This window comes from Melanostigma gelatinosum, assembly GCF_949748355.1.
Source record: "Melanostigma gelatinosum genome assembly, chromosome: 4".
Classification (NCBI taxonomy): Eukaryota; Metazoa; Chordata; class Actinopteri; order Perciformes; family Zoarcidae; genus Melanostigma; species Melanostigma gelatinosum.
This window is the reverse complement of record NC_136637.1, coordinates 29,273,040-29,295,738: the sequence shown is the minus strand read 5'-3', so window position 1 is coordinate 29,295,738 and position 22,699 is coordinate 29,273,040. Positions and strand designations below refer to the sequence as shown.

General features: G+C 46.4%; 1 protein-coding gene across 1 annotated transcript in view; it reads right to left on the bottom strand.

Moving 5' to 3' along the window:
* scfd2 (sec1 family domain containing 2) overlaps positions 1-21,975 on the bottom strand; it is an 80,719-nt gene extending 58,744 nt beyond the window's left edge. Inside the window, exons 1-4 of the mRNA XM_079268009.1 lie at positions 21,054-21,975; positions 20,654-20,822; positions 10,672-10,799; positions 3,546-3,721 (exon numbers count right to left, since the gene is read on the bottom strand). Coding sequence (XP_079124135.1) covers positions 3,546-3,721; positions 10,672-10,799; positions 20,654-20,822; positions 21,054-21,873 — 1,293 coding nt within the window. The 5' untranslated portion in view covers positions 21,874-21,975. The remainder of the gene's footprint in view (positions 1-3,545; positions 3,722-10,671; positions 10,800-20,653; positions 20,823-21,053) is intronic.
* Positions 21,976-22,699: the final 724 nt, after the last annotated feature.

Below are 22,699 nucleotides of genomic sequence, written 5' to 3'. Positions count from 1 at the left end.
ACAAACAAATGGCGAGAACATTGGACTTTGAGTCATCCACAGGGGGGGGGGGGGGGGGGAGGGTGATCAAAGCGGAGTCATGAAGTAAAAGGATGCCGGGACACTAAGCCCCTAAAGTCTTCCTCCTTTATTTAATAAACCAGCGACGGCCCCAGCTGAGGACCAAGGTTTATGAGGTTGTTTTCTTAAATTCCAATTTGGCACGGGGCACCGCTGAGAGCTGGTTTTACTTTTTCCGTGATTTCGTTTAATAAGTTCCTAAATACTCTGCTGTCCTACTGCCTGCTTTACAGCTTCGGGAATATAAAGCTATGAAAATAGCAAAAGGTAAGAGAAGGAGGAAATGGCCTGAGTGTTCGTCGACGTCTGTCTGTTGCGACGCCTGTCTGTTGCGACGACTGTCTGTTGCGACGCCTGTCTGTTGCGACGCCTGTCTGTTGCGACGCCTGTCTGTTGCGACGCCTGTCTGTTGCGACGCCTGTCTGTTGCGACGCCTGTCTGTTGCGACGCCTGTCTGTTGCGACGACTGTCTGTTGCGACGTCTGTCTGTTGCGACGCCTGTCTGTTGCGACGACTGTCTGTTGCGACGTCTGTCTGTTGCGACGACTGTCTGTTGCGACGCCTGTCTGTTGCGACGCCTGTCTGTTGCGACGACTGTCTGTTGCGACGTCTGTCTGTTGCGACGACTGTCTGTTGCGACGCCTGTCTGTTGCGACGCCTGTCTGTTGCGACGCCTGTCTGTTGCGACGCCTGTCTGTTGCGACGACTGTCTGTTGCGACGCCTGTCTGTTGCGACGCCTGTCTGTTGTGACGCCTGTCTGTTGTGACGACTGTCTGTTGTGGCGTTTTTGATTTATTGTGAGACTCTCCCCTCTGTCTCTCCATCAGACTTGACCTCTGACCTTTCCACACAAACACACGTGTACATCGGCCCCCGTGAACGAGACCCCTTCCTCCTAAACATGATAGAAAATCTGCCGTTTATTTTGTTTTTGGCCGTGTTTACTGGATCCAAATGTTTTCCCTACAAACACAACTGACCTTGTTTATGAAGGAGAGGAATCTGCGTTTTTATTTTTCCCCCCATCGTCAGTTTAACACAACATTCTGGCCTCCATCTAGCGAACCACAAGCCCCCACTTACCTGCTGAGCTCCAGTCATCAAATATTTACCCGAAGGGACACATGTGAAGGAATAATTAGTGACGTTAATTACAAATTGCCAGCGAATGCTCTGCAGAGGGCCAGTGTGTAGAATTACTGGGAATCTATTCGCAGAAACGGAACATGATATTCATAACTATGTTTTCATGATTGTATATTCACCTGAAAGTAAGAATCGTTGAGTCTTTGTTAGCTTAGAATGAGCCCTTCATGTCCGCTATAGTTAGTTAGTTTGTTACAGTCATTTAGCAGATGCTTTTATCCAAAGAGACGTAAAATACGTGGATTCAACATCAGTATTCAGGAGAACTACTGTCACCAGAAGTCATTAGTGCATCTCCTTTTTTTATCTAAGAGCATCAACCAGAGCCAAAGTACAGAAACAAACTAACACGAATACAATAAGTGCAACAAACTAATACGAATGCAATAAGTGCAACAAACTAATACGAATGCAATAAGTGCAACAAACTAATACGAATACAATAAGTGCAACAAACTAATACGAATACAATAAGTGCAACAGACTAATACGAATACAATAAGTGCAACAAACTAATACGAATGCAATAAGTGCAACAAACTAATACGAATGCAATAAGTGCAACAAACTAATACGAATACAATAAGTGCAACAAACTAATACGAATGCAATAAGTGCAACAAACTAATACGAATGCAATAAGTGCAACAAACTAATACAAATGCAATAAGTGCAACAGACTAATACAAATGCAATAAGTGCAACAGACTAATACGAATACAATAAGTGCAACAAACTAATACGAATACAATAAGTGCAACAAACTAATACGAATGCAATAAGTGCAACAAACTAATACGAATGCAATAAGTGCAACAAACTAATACGAATGCAATAAGTGCAACAAACTAATACGAATACAATAAGTGCAACAAACTAATACGAATACAATAAGTGCAACAGACTAATACGAATACAATAAGTGCAACAGACTAATACGAATACAATAAGTGCAACAGACTAATACGAATACAATAAGTGCAACAAACTAATACGAATGCAATAAGTGCAACAAACTAATACGAATGCAATAAGTGCAACAAACTAATATGAATACAATAAGTGCAACAAACTAATACGAATGCAATAAGTGCAACAAACTAATATGAATACAATAAGTGCAACAAACTAATACGAATGCAATAAGTGCAACAAACTAATACGAATGCAATAAGTGCAACAAACTAATATGAATACAATAAGTGCAACAAACTAATACGAATGCAATAAGTGCAACAAACTAATACGAATGCAATAAGTGCAACAAACTAATATGAATACAATAAGTGCAACAGACTAATATGAGTACAATAAGTGCAACAAACTAATACGAATGCAATAAGTGCAACAGACTAATATGAGTACAATAAGTGCAACAGACTAATATGAGTACAATAAGTGCTGAGTGGAAGGCTCAGGGTAGTACTTCTTGAAGAGGTGAGTCTTCAGCCTGTTTCTACGGTAGCCCAGAACGGACAAACCAAACACTGTCTCTAGAGAGAGACTTTCACATTTTTATGTCACTTGAAGGCCACCGTAGGTCTCTACACGCCGACATGAGCCCCAGAATTCAAACCCGTGGTCCGGCCTGCCGTTGCTCCTCCTGGTGTTATTCTAGTAATTCTGGCACGTGAGCAAGGTGAATGGCGTTACCACAGTCCGGTAAAGAGGAGTGAGCGGAGGGGTATTCAATTGGTTGCAATCTGCAACCACACCACTAGATGGCAATAAATCCCACACACTGTCCCATTCATTCCGTCAGCCAAAACCCACCGGCGGGATTGAAAAGCATGTTTTCTTCAAACGATCACCAAAATTAGATTGTTGTCACAGCCACAAGCTGTAAAAACCAACATTATCTTCAGATTTTAATTCCGCCGACAGTCATCGAATGAGTCATGTGTGACGAACACTTCCTTCAAATCGTGATATTTCATAAAAAACACTTTTTCGTTTAGAAGTGTTACCAACATTGGTGACACTTGGAAACATGTTGGATATATAAATTACATTGTTAATTTCTGTAAAATAAATCATCAAAGAAATTCAACTTGCGTTTGTTTCTGTTTTATGATTGATGTCATTCTAACTGTTATTCTGCACTGAAGACATGGTTGAGTTATCTCTACTTCTAGTCATGATGGTGCTGTTTCCATAGAGGAGCAGGACTTTTATAGACTGCAGTGAAAAGGAAGTAAAACAGCAGAAAAACGCCTGTTAAGTTATTCGATCCACATTCCTTAATGTTAAAAACAAAACGAAATAGAATCGTTTGCATCACTTTGAGACTTTTCTTCGCCTGTGACCCATATGGACAATAGTTCAGATGAGCACGGACCTGCAGCAGCAGCCTCTCGAAGGCCAGGCAGGTGTCCCAGCGGGGAAGGTCGGGGTGGCGGAGCGTCTGGGCCGTTGCCAGGCCCAGCTGGAGAACCCCACAGTGACTCTCTAGCGCCCCCCAACTGCTCCGGAACAGCTGCATGTAGGAGCACAGCTGCTCGGGGGTCACACGGCCTGAGAGGAGGGGAGAAGACACTGGTGTTATACGAGGATCGGCACAAATTCATAAATCAATATATCGGTCAGAGTGCATCACGGAGCATATATGATCTGTACATCAACTGTACTCTGTTGGCCGTCTGGTACAAACAAATGAAAACCCACAAGGTTTCAATGGACACATGATTATTCCTCCTGATGGGAAACCGAATGAACCCTTTTCCCCAAACATGACCGCTTCCCAAACATGAGTATGATACACTCGGCTTAGAGCAGAGGGGAATAACTGATACCAGGACAGACCATAATATTATCTAAATGAGCAAAACCTGCACCGGCTGGGAGAAAGAGTGTGTGTGTGCGTGACACATACTTTATGATATCCAAAAAGAGAACTATTGTTGGGCGGGAGGGGAGGTGGACAAATCCAACAAACAGGACTTTCAACCAGAAGACCGGTGTTCAAAACATGTTGCGACTTTATGGTAGTGGTTTGTTGCCCAAACCCAACTGTTGGTGGTTCTGTTGCCTCAACCTAAATGTTGGTGGTTTTGTTGCCTAAACCCAACTGTTGGTGGTTCTGTTGCCTCAACCTAAATGTTGGTGGTTTTGTTGCCCAAACCCAACTGTTGGTGGTTCTGTTGCCTCAACCTAAATGTTGGTGGTTTTGTTGCCTAAACCCAACTGTTGGTGGTTCTGTTGCCTCAACCTAAATGTTGGTGGTTTTGTTGCCCAAACCCAACTGTTGGTGGTTCTGTTGCCTCAACCTAAATGTTGGTGGTTTTGTTGCCTAAACCCAACTGTTGGTGGTTTTGTTGCCTCAACCTAAATGTTGGTGGTTTTGTTGCCTAAACCAAACTATTGGTGGTTTTGTTGCCTCAACCTAACTGTTGGTGGTTTTGTTGCCTCAACCTAAATGTTGGTGGTTTTGTTGCCTCAACCTAAATGTTGGTGGTTTTGTTGCCTAAACCTAAATGTTGGTGGTTTTGTTGTCTCAACCTAAATGTTGGTGGTTTTGTTGTCTCAACCAAACTATTGGTGGTTTTGTTGCCTCAACCTAACTGTTGGTGGTTTTGTTGCCTCAACCTAAATGTTGGTGGTTTTGTTGCCTCAACCTAAATGTTGGTGGTTTTGTTGCCTAAACCTAAATGTTGGTGGTTTTGTTGTCTCAACCTAAATGTTGGTGGTTTTGTTGTCTCAACCAAACTATTGGTGGTTTTGTTGCCTCAACCTAACTGTTGGTGGTTTTGTTGTCTAAACCTAAATGTTGGTGGTTTTGTTGTCTAAACCTAAATGTTGGTGGTTTTGTTGCCTCAACCTAACTGTTGGTGGTTTTGTTGCCTCAACCAAACTGTTGGTGTTTTTTTTTCCTCAACCCAACTGTTGGTGGTTTTGTTGCCTCAACCCAACTGTTGGTGGTTTTGTTGCCTCAACCCAACTGTTGATGGTTTTGTTGCCTCAACCCAACTGTTGGTGGTTTTGTTGCCTCAACCTAATTTAAATGTTGGCACAAAACAAGTTGGAGGAAAAGAATAATACATTTCCTGAACTGCCGTGAGACTTTGTTGAATATTCTTTGTATGTTCAAGCTGCAGGCGGAGACGTTTACAGCAGCTACAGTATTGAACTAAACATCACGTCTGCATGTAGCAGAGCTGCAGGAACACTGATGAGAGATTAAAGCGTGTAAATGATATAAATGCATAGAGGCAGCAGAGAGAGAGATGTTTAGGACCCTCAGGTTGGGGGTTGGGGTGGCCTGGAGGTACGAGGGTCTGGCTAGAGAGAGAGAGGGAGGGGGCACACATTAACTCCCCATAAAGCCCACTTCTTCATGTTGATGTTCTGAACCAGCACCAGATGTGGGAGTATTTCCTGTTGGACTACATGGTCAATGTTTGCTTTAGCGGGGCCAAACACACGACTAGAAGAGAAACAGACTGAACATTAGATTGGGTCGAGCTTTGTTAAACTGGATGACAGAATAATGTGGAATATTTTTCGGAGAGAATCATAAAAAACAACTTATTTTCAGAGCAGCTGATAAGTAAACCTGACAGCTCAATGTTGGGAAACATACTTTCCAAGAGCTGAAGAGAAAGAGTCCGTGTGTGTTGTGTGACACTTTGCTGTACGAGACACGCGTTTCTCCAGAAAGGAATTCACTTTCTTGCTGTAATTAAAGTATTTTCTTTTCTTTGAACGACCTTCAGTGCAGACGTATTCGCAGAAATCCTGAAACGCTCTATTGTGAGCATATCCAGCCATTAAATCCTGGCAGAGAAAACCAAGGTTGGCTGAGCTGGATGTGCCAACAATAATTCAGCACAGAACCAGGAAACGCGTCCAAAGCGTAATTCCACCCCGAGAATAGGCAACCGAGACAGAATGGCACACTGTCGGGCCAAACACAGCTCGGGCTGATCACATGAGACAGACAGAGAAGATGTTAGACTATAAAAAGAGAAACAAAAGGAAATCTTAAAGAGAAGAAAGCCCCACTAAAGCCTGTTCTCCATTAAACTATCAAACAGCTGAGTCTTATCTATGTCACTAAACTGTGCGATTCCTCCGGCATCTTGTTGCCAGATGAGCCAAATAAACGTTTCTTCAGGAACAGCAGGACTGGAAAAGGCTCCAATAAATAAGAGCGTACATGAAGGAAGACGCTGCGCTCGCGCCTTCAATCGATTGCTTCGTCATTTGTTTGTCTATCAGGTGTTTATATACAGGTAATGCATCAGAAGAAAACACCATCAAGTTCAAACTGTGGTTGTGTATCAGCGATTCAAAATCAAACTTCAATCTCTGCTGCTAAAAAATGAAGCTTACACTGAAGTGCCAGAAACTGCAGTTCCTCAAAATGGCCACTTGAGGCTCCAAAAGCAAATCAAATCCTCAGACGTCTATGTTAAAATGCCATGTCTTTATAGCAAATATCTCCGCTCATGACACTTTTACATAAATTACCCGTTTCACATTCTATTGAGGCTTAAAGTAAGGCATTATTAAGGGGTGTGGCCTCTTTCAGTGACAGGTGGGCGTGGTCTCAGGCTGCTAGCTGTCTGCACAGAAGATCCACTTCTTTGACCATTTTTAGATTAGTGGCGAGTAAAGGCCTTTACACAATCGGGGGAGTTTTGTTTTTTTCTTCGTGCAATCATTTCACGTCAACATTTTTTTTAACTGTTGTTTTTGTCACAAGTTTCCACAGAGAACAAGAAAATTACGAGACTTCTTTTTTGGAACAAGGCAGATTTTTCGAAGCTTTTGCGCCACGAATAAAGACGTCAACCGACCAAGTTGTGCAGAACGGGATGAGCTGAGACTATTTATACAACAACACAGAGGCGTCATTGTTTAAATCAAGACGGTAAAACTTTATTACTCCTTTCAACCTCGACAAAGGCAACGCAGACCAGATCCGTTGCTTTTGGTCTTAACTTTCACAATAAAAGCCCTAAATATATAATATTAGCAGGAGTATTGAACACGTTTGTGTGCTTTATTCGTCATGACCCAGAATACATTACATTTGGATTCATGATTCATTTTGGTCAGTGGTTTAACAAATATGTACAGCCCAGTGTATTGTTTGTGTCATGTTATATTTCGTGTTTTTAGAGAGAACTCCTGATGTATTTAAATGTTTCTGTGTAGAGTTCAGTCCGTTGGATAATGTGTGCATGAACGTGGATTTATCTAATTTATTAGCGTGTTTGTTTCGTTCACCAGCGCTGCGTCGCTCGTTGGACATCACCTCAGACAGCAGGAGAAACCTGAACCCCTCGGCCTCTTTTATTGTTCTTCTCGGTGCACTTACGTGCAGCAGCAGCCATAAAACAAATCACATCTTCAGTCCCGCGCTATAAACAGCTTGAGCTGCTGACCCATTTCAGCCTGATGTGCAGAAGTGGCAACTGAGGTCTCGACCACGATCAAAGTCCTCGACAATGCAAGAAAACGGTGCAGGGGCCAACGATGATTTAGTCCCGTTACGGGAAGATGACTTTGCATTCTGGGTGCAGAGGGTTACTCGGAGGCTAAGTGATGCAGCTGGACGGCCTCAGAAGTCATTCTACATGGACGGGGCACTTTTATTTATGCGCTCTAAGACGAGGAAAGTCCTGGAAGCTTCATTTGTGGCCCTTTAGGATTCTACTGTAGAGGAGTGGAGGTCTGTGTGCTCCAGAGAGGTTTGGGAGACACCCAGGTCCACAATGCATCAGAAACACACTTATAATCTGCTTATAGCACTCAATAACTACAGTTATAAGCTCTCATAAACATCCATAATGTTTAAATAATGTTTAAATATGCAAATGAGGAATTATCTAATGGAAAAATCTACAGACGCAAATCGAAAAAAGTAGTAAAATAAATGTTTTCTTTCCTCGAGTCTGAAAGAAGAGATGATGTGAAAACACTGATCAGCACATGAAAAACAATGTTTTTGGCCTTCAGATTAAAAAAAAAGAAAAGCAGCGCTGATGCTGTAAAGTATGAATTCTTATTTGAATCTACTGTGACATTAAACTCTCCCTGATCTCACGGCTTGAAATGATGAATGCAATCGATTGTCGGGGTCATCTCTGCAGGCTGCACCACAGGAGCCTGGAGTAAGGCCCCGTCAACACATCTCATGTACACTGCAGTATCGGTGCACACTAATATATATATACATGTATGTATATATCCATATATATACATATATATATATATACATACACACACACACAAACATATAAACACACTTTTTGGGGACGATGAAACCGAAGCTGTCTAACTAATTCCCTGCTAAGAGCAAAAACACCCAAGATAAACACTGGACTCTGCACCACCACATACATGTGCGCACGCACACACACACACACACACACACACACACACACACACACACAGCGAGGGAATTTCATCACTCTATTGTGCTGTGAGAAACCTGACGGGTCACACTCAGGCTCTGAGAAATGGATTATTTTCTCTGTCTCTCTCTGGATGATCTTATCCCGTCGAGATGAAAAGAAGCCAAGTGGAGTCCAGTGTGTGTGTGTGTGTGTGTGTGTGTGTGTGTGAGCGTTCAGTATATTTTCTCCAAAGATCTGCATAAATCCACCAGAGTGCAGAACGTGTTTTTCAGGCGCGATTGGAAAAATTCTGTGCTCTCCTAGTGAGTGAGTGGGCACTGACAGAGCAGATAGGTATTAATGCTGAGTGTGTGTGTGTGTGTGTGTGTGTGTGTGTGGGGGTGTTTAGCCGGGTCTCATATGATGGATTTGAGCGCTCCGCCGGTGGTGCTGGTGGGCAGGATGGGACCTCTGCTGGGAGCTCAGGGGGGCTTCGTGGAGTCTGGTCCTGTGCCAGTTCGGTATAAAGGTTCAGTGTGTGAGCAGTTGGACAGTTCCCTCTTCTCTCCAACTCGTCTCCCATTCCCTCTCTCTCTCAAGGAAAGACCTTAAAGGGACAGTTCAACCAAAGAACTAACAATAAATACATCTTCTTCCTCTTACCTGTCGTGCTAGTTATACGCTGTCATGCAAGTGAGTGAGTGAGTGTGCACCTCTGCGTCTGTCCACACCTAATCTCACATTCTGCAGCAGCAAGCTGCATGGTCTTTCTGGGGCGACCAGTTAGCGTTTTGGCGGGTGTTGCTCGGTAGAAAGAAAGTAGTTCCTGCATGAACCTGCTCACAACGAGGTCTGTGGATTATCTTCAGCAACCAGGTCATGATTTCTGTAAAGAGACATCTAGTTCCACCACACCGGAGAGAAGATCTCTCGAACACTCGGCAACTCACACCAAAACAGTGTCAATGGCTCTGCAGGTAAGAGGACAGACTGTATATGGATTTTGGGATGAATTGAGCAGCCTCTTCATACTTCAACTGTGTCTCTCGATGTCTTTGTTCCTTCTCTTGTCTGCAGCTTGTTGTGATGCATTTGTCGAAATAAATCCACCATGTAGCCGCCATCCAGACGTCTGTTTAGCACGAATGTGTGAATGAAACCGCCATGTGTATGCAGCGTGTGTGGCGTGTGTGTGTGTGTGTGTTTGTGACCTCCAACATATTACAACCTGCTCGTTACGAGAGACGAAACCTCCTCTACCTCACAGATTATAGACGCTGAGGGACCACACAGCCCCTCCCTTCTAACCCCCTCCCTCTCTGCCAGATGCTAACCTGCATATTAGCCCTGTGTGTGTGTGTGTGTGTGTGTGTGTGTGTGTGTAGTACACCCATTACCCATGTGAGTCAAGAGGTCAGCAGAAAAGGTGAACGTGCACGAGGCCCCCGTACACTTGTGCATGTACTGACTTTATTTTTGCGTGCCTGCACATATTTTTATCCCTTCGCTTCATTAACGAACAACAAAAGTTTTCAAGAGCGGTGTGTGTGTGTGTGTGTGTGTGTGTGTGTGTGTCACAGAGCCAACATGTGGTTCAGATTTCCTCTGTGGCCACATGGACAAATACAGAGCAGAGACGGTGGCGGTGAGTAGGGGGCGCTATGGTTCTGTCTGAGAATAATGATTTTTATGATGATTTTATTTGATGTATTTTGAGTTTTATTTGATGGGAAACAAGTTGTGATTGTTGTTATTAGTTAATTTTTCTATTCATGTGTATTATTATTATTACAGCTGTTGTGTTTTATTGTTGTTGCTTTCGTCTCTCTTCTGTATCTCCCCCCCTCTCTCTCCATTGCCCCCCCCCCTCTCAATTTCTCCTCCTCACTTCACTTTAGACATCTTTCTACCTCTCTCTCTCTTCCCTGATGTCTGCCCCTCTCCCCCTATGTCTATCTGGACTCCCCCCCCCCTCTCTCTCTCTCCATCCATCCATCTCTCCCCATCTCTTTCTCTCTACCTCCATCTCTGTATTCCCCCCCCCCTCTCTCTCTCTGCATATATAAATAAATAAAACTGATAAACGTCCACCGTGTTCCACGACCATCATTGAACTCTTACCCATGCTCATCTCGATGGGCAGCTTCTCCTTGCTGGCCGCCTCCACCAGCTGCCGCTGGACCTCCATCAGCCCCTCTTTGTGCTTACTGGTCAGCATGTTCTCCCACAGCGACTGAGCTGCTGGTGACCTGCGGGAGGAAAACAGTCAAGCGGGTCAGTTAGTCACGAGGAGAACAAGATGTTCGTCTGACTCCCAGCAACAACACTAAAGAGACAACATGGACGTGATTGAGTGCTCGTCTCAGCGATTAGAGAGGCTGCTAGGGGGGGGGGGGGGGCTCCCCTGTAGGACCCCCTCGCTGAAATTAGCAGGAATGTTCTCGATCCACCTTAAACGTCTCGTTTGCCAACATTCCTCTGGACCAATCAGTGCCGTCCTCACGACGGAGTCCCCGGTCTCATTATGCACCAACGTTAAGAAACACACATCTCTACCGGCACACCGAGGACAAGAGTGTGTGTGTGTGTGTGTGTGTGTGTGTGTGTGTGCATGCGCGAGGCCACGAAGTCTTTCCATGAGAGACACTTTGTCTTATAAAATCTTGTGTTTGAATTCATGTTTCACATTTGCTCTCCTCTCAGATTTCTCCTCTCTGCCACTTTGCAGGCTGGATAAAAAGCATCAAGCGTCTCACATCTCTGTGCGTCTGACAGAAAGTGTGACAAGCCGACATGATCTCCTCCGTTCTCTCAGGACGAGACAAAGAGAGAAAAGGGGGAGGCTGAGGGAGGGAGGGAGGGAGGGAGCTGACAAATCCACTCTGTTTTTCTTTTCTTCCTTTTTTAAACTTTTCCTTCTCCTTTTCTAACTGCCATGTGTTTAATATCAGACGTAATCTGTTCCAGACCTCGGGGCTGGATTGGGGAGAGGGGCTCTGGCACTGGGACGCCCGCCATCTTCACACCAGAACCAGACACACAGACCGGGACGAGAGTCCAACGAAAAACACAAGAAACATGAACAGAAAGGAGGAAGTTTAGAACCGTTTTCAGAACCATTCATACAAACGTTACTCGGCGCGTTACCTTGAAGTCTTGACGAATGGAAGTAAATAGAGCTGAAAGTTTCAAACTCTGTTCACTCTCACACATCTCACTGTTCGTAAGCAGTGGAGGAAGTGTTTGAATGGTAATGTTTGAGGGAAGATGCATGTTTGTATCACAGCTTTTGAACTCGGTTCTTCCAGACTTCTCTGGTTTTTTGATCCTCTTTTCTCCGTCTTAAAGCACGAGAGAACGTTCTCCTCATGAATTCAAAGGAAACTAACTGAGTAATTGATATACTGATGATCATCGTGTGGGTGAAGTAAGATCGTGGACACGTAGTGCAGCGGCATCACTGTGACGCAGTGTTAGTTGTAGAAAACACTCTTAATCCTTCACAACAACACTTGGAGCATCGGAACCGCGAGGATTGCGCAAAACCGTGAAGTCCTGCATACTTGTCGTGGTTGAAATACCGATGGTGTGACTTGACCATGCAGGCCATATGTGAGCAGCGAGTAAACACGCATCGGTGTGTGTGTGTCTGCACACACACGCCCTGCATCCGTGTGTGTGTGTGTGTGTGTGTGTGTTGTTGGACGACAGAGTGGATGAAATATGGTTCTAATTTGGCTCTCTGCCCACTCAACCCCCCCCTGAGCTGGGCCTAGGGGTGAGGGGTGAGGTTTATACTGGCAGGGTGTGAGACAGGCTCTATAACCAGTCGGGGGACGTTGTTGAGTAACTACTATGTTAAGGGGGGGGGGGGGGGGGTTCTGCAGGACACTAACTGCAGGGGGCAGTGTTGCTCTTGACGTCCTCTCTGTTTGGTGGAGTGAGCGGCACTAAACTGAACTCCACTACATGTGTAACGTGTGTCGCACCATTAAAAAGCATCAAATCCTGAAACCTAAAGAGACTCGTGTGCTCATTCACCCTCTGGACCACAGAGTCCTCCCGTCACAGGTCACTCTCTGTGGTCTGGATGTTCTCTCTGCTCCTCCATGGAAACAGGACCATCATGGGTAGAAGTAGAGACTCAAACATGTCTTTTGTTCAATAAAACCCTTTATATTGAGGTTCTCAGTGATACATATTGAGCTACAGCCTCTACTTCCAGCCTCTCCTCTCTGCTCTGAGTTCGCTTCCTGTAGTTCAGTCAAAGTTTCTCTGATTTGTTGTCACATGACTGTGGTCTCAGATGAATCAATCATGGCTTCATAGCTGCGTTGAGGAGCTCAGAATTAATGTTTTTTTACAGAATCTGGTTAAGCGAACGGTTTATTCAGGGCGAGATTCTAAATGAGACGTATGAGAATTAAGTGTTTTTGATGAAATATCACAATTTGTAGCTTTGTTTTGGGCTGCTTCTGCCGATGGAAGCGGTCGCTGCACATCATGTGGTCACGGACCGTCGAAAGATGGAAATCTCACGATAAAGTGTTTTACATGTTCTTGCGGCGATAAACGATCGTCGTTTTTGCCGATCGTTGAAAGAAAACATGCTTTTCAATCTTGCGGATTGGGTTTTAGGGTTCAGACGGTTAAAGCGATGAAATACCTGGTGTCAGAGTCATTAATGAGTGTGTGTGTGTGCGTGTGTGTGTGTGGGGGGAGGGGATAGTATTCCTGGAAGTGCATGATGCGGCAGAAAAGAATGGTTTAACTGATCTGACTCATGATTTCGTGAATGTCTCCTCATCCTGTTGAGTTTCACTGCTTTTGTTTTCTTACTCACTTCAGCAAGAACAAGAATGTAGTATTCATGATGCGACTCAGAAGTGAGTCACACTTGAACATGCAGATGATTGATGAAGCCTCCTGGACGGCTGGCAGACCGTCTTCTTTAAAGGGTCAGTTCACTTTAATTCTACCAGGAACCCAAAGAATCATCCTGTGGGGACCCGGCTAAGTACCCCACAGCAGAGGGTTCTCGTTAGCACCTTTATTTATTAGAGTGCACAAACTACAGTCATGCAAGTCCAGCATTGCTGATGATTGAGACAATGTGTGTGTGTGTGTGTGTGAGTGTGAGTTCTTTCAAACGGGTCCAAGTGCAACAGAATCAGCCCAAAATCAGCCCCGAGTCCTGAGTGAGCTCATTTATGAAGCGTGTTTAATGAGTCGGTTTCCTGTAAACATCCTCATGCACATGAGAGGGAGAGAGAGAGGGAGAGAGCGAGAGGGGGAGAGAGAGGGAGAGAGAGAGAGGGAGAGCGAGAGGGGGAGAGAGAGGGAGAGAGAGAGGGAGAGAGAGAGAGGGAGAGAGAGAGGGAGAGGGCGAGAGGGAGACAGAGGGAGAGCGAGAGGGGGAGAGCGAGAGGGGGAGAGAGAGAGGGGGAGAGCGAGAGGGGGAGAGAGAGACAGAGGGAGAGAGAGAGGGGGAGAGCGAGAGGGGGAGAGCGAGAGGGGGAGAGCGAGAGGGGGAGCGCGAGAGGGGGAGAGCGAGACAGAGGGAGAGAGAGAGGGGGAGAGAGAGAGGGGGAGAGCGAGAGGGGGAGAGCGAGAGGGGGAGAGCGAGAGGGGGAGAGAGAGACAGAGGGAGAGAGAGACAGAGGGAGAGCGAGAGGGGGAGAGCGAGAGGGGGAGAGGGAGAGCGAGAGGGGGAGAGCGAGAGGGGGAGAGCGAGAGGGGGAGAGCGAGAGGGGGAGAGAGAGACAGAGGGAGAGCGAGAGGGGGAGAGCGAGAGGGGGAGGGGGAGAGGGAGAGACGGAGAGGGAGAGACGGAGAGGGAGAGACGGAGAGAGAGCTGGAGAGAGAGACAGAGGGAGAGAGAGACAGGGAGAGAGAGACAGAGGGAGAGCGAGAGGGGGAGAGGGAGAGGGGGAGAGAGAGAGGGGGAGAGAGAGCGAGGGAGAGCGAGAGGGGGAGAGCGAGAGGGGGAGAGAGAGAGGGGGAGAGCGAGAGGGAGAGAGAGAGGGAGAGGGCGAGAGGGGGAGAGAGAGACAGAGGGAGAGCGAGAGGGGGAGAGAGAGGGAGAGAGAGAGAGGGAGAGCGAGAGGGGGAGAGAGAGGGAGAGAGAGAGGGAGAGAGCGAGAGGGGGAGAGAGAGGGAGAGAGAGAGAGGGAGAGCGAGAGGGGGAGAGAGAGGGAGAGAGAGAGAGGGAGAGCGAGAGGGGGAGAGAGAGGGAGAGAGAGAGGGAGAGAGAGAGAGGGAGAGAGAGAGGGAGAGGGCGAGAGGGAGACAGAGGGAGAGCGAGAGGGGGAGAGAGAGAGGGGGAGAGCGAGATGGGGAGAGAGAGACAGAGGGAGAGAGAGAGGGGGAGAGCGAGAGGGGGAGAGCGAGAGGGGGAGAGCGAGAGGGGGAGCGCGAGAGGGGGAGAGCGAGACAGAGGGAGAGAGAGAGGGGGAGAGAGAGAGGGGGAGAGCGAGAGGGGGAGAGCGAGAGGGGGGAGAGCGAGAGGGGGAGAGAGAGACAGAGGGAGAGAGAGACAGAGGGAGAGCGAGAGGGGGAGAGCGAGAGGGGGAGAGGGAGAGCGAGAGGGGGAGAGCGAGAGGGGGAGAGCGAGAGGGGGAGAGCGAGAGGGGGAGAGCGAGAGGGGGAGAGAGAGACAGAGGGAGAGCGAGAGGGGGAGAGCGAGAGGGGGAGGGGGAGAGGGAGAGACGGAGAGGGAGAGACGGAGAGGGAGAGACGGAGAGAGAGCTGGAGAGAGAGACAGAGGGAGAGAGAGACAGGGAGAGAGAGACAGAGGGAGAGCGAGAGGGGGAGAGGGAGAGGGGGAGAGAGAGAGGGGGAGAGAGAGCGAGGGAGAGCGAGAGGGGGAGAGCGAGAGGGGGAGAGAGAGAGGGGGAGAGCGAGAGGGAGAGAGAGAGGGAGAGGGCGAGAGGGGGAGAGAGAGACAGAGGGAGAGCGAGAGGGGGAGAGCGAGAGGGGGAGAGGGAGAGGGAGAGAGACAGAGGGAGAGCGAGACAGGGGGAGAGCGAGACAGGGGGAGAGAGAGACAGGGGGAGAGAGAGACAGGGGGAGAGCGAGGTGGACCGAAACCAGACGTGGCCTTGAGTGTCTGTGTTCTGGCGAGAGGGACGAATGACCCGGTGGATTTATATGGAAGGAAAGGTTCTGCAGGAAGTGAGCAGAGGACGGGAGATACACACTAAAGAATCTAAACACACCAACGCAGACGCACCAGGAGCTCTACAACGCGTATATATATTGGGGGGGGGGGGTTATCTTACTGAATAAATGCACGCTCACTCTTTATATAACAGGAAGTGTGCTCTGCGGTGAGCAGACGACAGCGTAGGTCGTGTTATCGCTCGTCTTGATGGGAACACGGAGTACGAGCTGCTCAGGTGGAAGTAATCTCCGTGATTGATGTGCTGTGGGTTTCAGGACGAGAAGCCTTCCACACCGGGGGAGAAGAAACAGGATGAGGGGGACACGTCGGCTCTCTGCACCTCCAGATATGGCCCAATCCCTGCATCGCCTGTCAATAACCATCAGGCCCGACAGATAGGAACTGCTTTAATCTGTGGCGAAGCGATCGCTGACCTTTCGGCTGGTCTTTGATAAGAATCAGTGCGATGAATCATCACATGAAAGCAAACAAACCGGGTTGTTTTGACACAGACACATTTGGCTCAAAGGGAGAATTGGTTCTTCTCTGAAATTGTGATTATTTTTGTCACTTAAATATACGGAAGCCCTGAGAGATAAGGAAGAGGATCTAAATAGTTTTCTCTCCGGTGTTTATGACTTAAGGATAATCTTTTCCAGGATAATCTTTCTTGTTGTAATATTCATTCTGGCCACACGAGGTGCACCACTAGTTTTAAAGAGGACTACAAGCGTTCATGGTTTCTTCCAGGTGATTCTTTAACCCTCCAAACACAAAGTACATTTATTAAGTGTTGGTAAGTTATGTATCTTAATGTCATGTCTTTTTTTGGGCAAGAAATGTGTTTTAATCTACGTTAATCTGTCACGAACAGGGATGATTTATCTCCTGATTGGAACGTAATGGGTGGTGGTGAACTTCAGCCTCTTGTGGCTGAAATAAGTATTACAACAACAAACAGTTAGGGGAATGATCCTGACCAAAAAAAATGTAAAACTCGTCACTTTTTCCCCCCTCAGGGCTTCCGTACTTGGCTGCCATTTTCATCAAGTGCAAAGTTTTATTATGGAGAAGAAAAAGCTAATTTATGTTGGCTTGATTACCTCTTCCTCTGTGTTTGTGTGTGTATACAACATATATAATGTGTAACTCATGGAGTAAAGTGTTTTTTAGCCTATAAATCACACAAAAGACATACTTTTAGTCAGTAGAATACAGCAAAACAATCTCAAGCCCACGAGGAACGACCATAGAATGAAAATGCACAGTTTTATTTATTCTCTGTGGGGTAAAAACAGGGCTGGCTGTGCTCAGCTGTCTGTCATTTCCTCTCTTTCCACTCCTTCTATCTCAGCTCTTTTTCCCCCCATACAGCCTGCACTCAAAGAAGCGTGCATTGGCTTTTTATTTCCCAGTTGGGACAGAAATAGGTGTTTTCCCTCCTTCCTGGTGGTGCGCATGCAAAGATCTGCTTGGCAGCTTGGAGGAGCCGGCAGCCCTCGCGAGTGTGCTTGTTCTCATGGCAGGGTGCGGTCGGGGTTACACTCCGACTGGCTCGAGCTCAAGCAGACCCAGGAGCACCTCGGCCACCCGTACACTCGGCGCTGCCCACAGGAGCAGCACACTCCCACCACAGGATCAAGGTCGAGGTGCAGCCAGATGATGGGGGGGGGGTTCAGTCTGGAGACCGAGGGGAAACTTGGTGCCCTCTGCCAGGTCTAAGCCCAGCAGTCACACAGACCGGGACTGGAAGGTACCCGACCACAAAAACACTCAAAACAACCGTCCACCGCCACTTTCACTCAGCCTCCTTCTATATGCAGAACAATGTGCATCCTGGCACAAAAGGACGGCATATAGTACAAGAGTGGAGAAAGAAAAAACTGGCAAAAATATCTCTGTGTGTGTGTGTGTGAGCACACCCACACGAAGTATACTTTGTCGGAGGCAGGATTACTAAAACCACAGACTGACGGATCAGGAGAATTCACACCAGGTTATGAAAGACAATACGACAGTAATTGCAAAGCAAGTGTGGGGTCTCACGAGCAGAGCTAGAACCAACAACCACCCACAGAATGTTTGAGACACGCTAATCTATCAAAAATATCCTGGAATCACTGAAGGAAATATCACACACGACAAATAAAGGTCCGAATTACGTCCGCACCTGATGTTTAAAAGGCTCGAGTTGGTCCACACAACGGTCTCAAGCTAAATATAGCTCGACAAACCGTAGGTGTATAAACATCCAGAGGGAGGAGAAGCCGTTGTGCAGACAATGAAACCACACGGAGCCAGTCGGGCTCTGCAGAGCTCCCATCATGCAAAGAACAACGTTTTAGTTTAGTTTAGTTTTCAGGATTTTAGTTTTTGTAGAATTAAGAGAGATTAATGCTTAAGAGCAGCACAACTCTAAAAACATCAGCATTAGCAGAGCCCCCCTCCCCCCCGTCTTGAACACATTCGAGGGACTGACATGAACTCCGCTGTGCACTTAAGGCAGTTAAATAAAGTGGAACTCTCGGCTTCTTCAATCTCCAAAAAACATCTGCGATAAAGCCTCAACTGGGCCATCGGCTCAGAGATAGCAGAGGCAATAACACTCCTGTGGATCCGACACAGCCGCCGAACTGCCGATTGCTTTCAGCCACACTTCTTCTTCGTCCGTTTCCTGTCGGAGCACCTGCTAGAAGGCGTGAACTCGATCGGAGTGGGTCATCTAAATGCTGCCAGAGGTTTGGCTGAGACTCGTGTTTGGTGGAAAGATCTGGGACAACGATTGCAAACAGCAGGCTCGTCACAATAATTATCGACTTATGGTACGATCTATGGATCTTTTTATTACTTTGACTTATCATGGGATGGAAATTACCTAATTTCTACGTTAAAGACTTATCGTAGGATATATGGACATGAAAATGTTTACATTGTCGCCCATCGTACAATGTATGTAAATGGCTGGCGTTGATATATTTTGCGTTATCGACTTCTTGAAGGATATATGGACGTGACCAAAATATATATATTTTTATATATATATATATTTTATATATATATATATATATATATATCCTTTTTGCTGACCTTAATATTTCCCGGTGTTTACATGCGTGTTTGTTTACAAAATAATATCGCCAACATGATGCCAGTATAAACAGCAGGTTTTCACTGTAAGACTTTTGCATTGTGCAGACATTGAATATTGAATATTGTGACCTCAACCTCTGCTCCATCATCATGCTCTTAACTCTTTCTTATGGCCGATGTGAGAGGCTGAGCTTGTTGCTGCAGCATCGAGGACACAACACCAAACATTTCATCCGTCCACAGAGACAACGCAGCTGTGGTTGATCTTCAGAACGCTGACGTGCAGTTGTGGGTGTATTTTAGGGATCTGGTTGACGTGCCCCAGACTTCAGGCATGCGAGGGTCGGTGCAACCTGCCCCCCCCCCCCCGGCTGTGCTCACATTATCTGCTACAGCACACACTGTCTAAACAGCCCCGACTAGAGAGATCCAAGACTGGTTCCATTACAACAGAACCTCCCACCTAGCTGAGAACAGAACGCTGGATTTGTAAGCCTGTTCATGAACTCAACGCGGCCAGACATGCAGCATGACAGCTCCCGCCACAAAACTCTTCTTCTAAGTCAAAGGCTTTTCCTCCTGCAGCCACATGAAGGGGCAGAGCGAGAGTGGAACACATGATGGAGGACTAACCCCCGCCATGTTCAACAAGCCCTCACCGCAGGCGCCCAACACATGCGTCTGCACAGCCAAGACCAGCGGCAGGATTCACTGAACCCACTGGCAGCTAATGCTGGTCGTGTGTGTGTGTGTGTGTGGGGGGGGGGGGGTGTTTGGCCAGGTGGGAAAAGTATGTCAATATATTGTGGTTGTGTCAGTGGGAGGGATGGGCTCCATTTTGAATTAATTATCCTCCAAACAAACGACCTCAAAAGATTTGATGAGGGATTTTGAACTGAATTCAGACTTGTTGAAATCATATGAACCCCAGATAAATATTCCATGGGGGGGGGGTGAAAATATTAATCTCTTTTTTATTTGAATGATGTGTTAATAACCATGCGGCCCGAGACCATCTTGGCAGCGACAACACAGCTAGCGGCCTGAGACGACACCCAGCTGTCACTCAAAGAGGCCCCGCCCTCAATTATGTCAATTATTAATTGTAAGTATTGTTCATTATTATTATTATTTGTGCACTAAAACTAAGAGTGAAACATGCACATAAAATGGAAGCTATGTTTCTAGAGCAGAGGTCTTCAACAGGGGGTCCGCGGCCCCCAGGGGGTCCACGGAGGTACTGCAGGGGGTCCGCGAAATCTTTGGTTGATTAGAAAAAAAAATTAAAAATTATTTTTCGTTTCCTCTAAACATGAATGTGTCCATTATTTTAATAGTTCAGTATTGTATGAAAGATAACAGGTATCTTTATGCATGGCAGTGGTACTAATAGGTCAGTCATTTTTCGTTTCCACGTTTAAAATGAAAACATCAGTTTGAATATCTTGAATGATTATCATGCAATTGACAGACAATGTTGATATCGGCATTGGTATCAGCTGACAAGGTGTGTTTATAAATGGCAGTGGCCTTACACATGTTTAAAATAAAAACATGGATATATGAACCCGTGTATTATTTGAATAGCTTAGTATTGAATGCCCAATAAAGAGGTATGTTTATACACGGTACTAGGCCCATTTAATATAAAACACAATTTTATACAATATATATAGCCGGGGGTCCCTGCTCCATCTCTCTATCAGTTTGGGGGTCCTTGGCCTGAAAAACGTTGAAGACCCCTGGTATAAAGGTAATGGATGGATTAATGAATAAGAGAAACCAAACATGAGGTCCTGTGCTATAAACTAAGTGTGTTTGATTGTGACTCAGGTCATCAGTGACACTCACTGGGTCTGAGCGAGGCAGCCGGGGGCCACGGTGGTGTCGGAGTGAGGGGTTCGCTGCAGGCTCGTGAGCTCCAGCATGTCCACCTGGACGTCAGTGACATGACCAGGTAAAGGTTTGAGCACAGTCAGCATCTTCTCCACCAGGTTGTCGCCATGATGTCCAACAGCTCCTGAGAAAAAAAGACTTCTATTCAGTATATGGTAGAGTTGTGACGAGAGGTAGAGAAGTTTGTTTATAACAAGACCGGACATTCTACAATTAACCCTAACGACATTATCGTTAAATTAAAATGTAATAATAAATCTTACACACAGATATCTTAAATTGGACAAGAATGTTCTTGTAATTCATAAATGATTTGATGCAATGTGGTCCAAACAAGGGGGGGGGGGGGGTTTACCTGTAAGATCCATTGTTCGGTCCACAAAGATGATGGATGCTTTATTCTGGGCTGTCTTCCTCCTGTTCTTCGCTTGAGGGTGACTGGCCAGTTCGCCCGCTATGATGCGGCTCATTGGACCCACAGCGAAGCTCTCCTCCCTGGTGTTCGTCGCCTCGAACAGCGAACTCAGCGCCGAAGCCAAGGATTTGATCTCCAACTGCAGCTCCACGGGGAGCGCGTGCACGTCTACGTCGATCAGGCTGCCGAACTTCTTCTTCTGCGGTCGTTTCGCGTTGATGACCTCCAGGTCAGGTGCGAGCAAAGGGAACAGGTGCGCGAAGGCCGGCGCGAGGAGGAGCTGCTGGTGCGACACCGGGGCGAACACCAACGGCGCATGCGCGACCTGCGCCGTGTAGTTCATGTTGCCCATCCACTCGCACAGCTTCTCCTCAAACTGCTCGAACACGGGGCTGCCGTCCGGCTCCGCGGTGACGCCGTTGGCGAACAGGTGCACGGAGTGAGAGACGGCGGTGAAGACGACGCAGTACCGGAAGTGACTGAGCGACACGATGTCTTTGATGGTGTCCACCGTGCGACCCTTCAGCAAAGTGCTCACCACGAACACGGCCTTCGGTTCGTTCTCCCCGCACGCTTCGAAGCTGGAGAACTCCTTTAAGTTCCGGGCTCCAGCCTCCAGTAAGCGCGCGGCGCCTCCGCACCAGTGCAGAACCTCCGCGCACCGGTAGTCCATGAAAACAACGGCTTTCTTCACCTTCGACAGCACTACTTTCTCCCACACGTTGTCCGGAAAGAGCGTGAAGTCCTCCGCGCTCGACATTTTTTTTAAATTTTAATTGTCAGCCCGTCTAAAGACTCATCAGAGCTGACAGCTAAAAGGAAGACAGCTGGCAAAACAAACGCACGAGTCTCCTGCAGGTGACGTGGCAAATGCGCGTCGCAGCATAAATACGTCACGTAAAGCGCTGACTCGTTGCTATGGCGATTATAACCCGCAATCAGAGAACGACTCGCTGGAAGCGTTAATGGAGTTATATACGAATTGTATATGAATACAGAGCCTTTATTATTCACTGACATCACCAGCAACGACATGTTCATGACTGAAAATAAAAAATAAATATTTTAAAAACGGAAAATGTGTCTTCTGATATCAGCAGTTGATTACAGTTGGTGGTCCCTTGTCTCCATAGAAACGTCTTGAACTGTCAATTTAACTGATCCTAATGGAGCTCGCCGGCTAATTATTATTGATTTTATTTCTATTAATTCTGGTGTGGTTTTTGTTTAAAATACCTTTTCTATATTCAAATGTGTTCATCGGAGTCTGACTCTGAAGTTGTCGTCGAAGAGGACGAGGAGGGGAAATTATATCAGTGTAAGTTTAAACAAACATACATTTAGGCATAAACTATATTGTGATTAACCAGTGGTGGAGGAAGTAGACATCCTCAATTAAAGTAAACTTAAATTAAGGAAAATTAGAAATACCTTTAATGGAAAGCTCAATATTCAAACTGTTACTCAAGGAAGTTCTTTCAAAGTGTTATATTATCAAGGATATCATATATTATTGTCTTTTTTATCATTAACAAGTACATGTAAGAGTATTTTAAAGTTGTGATACTAGAGTTGATTTATACAAA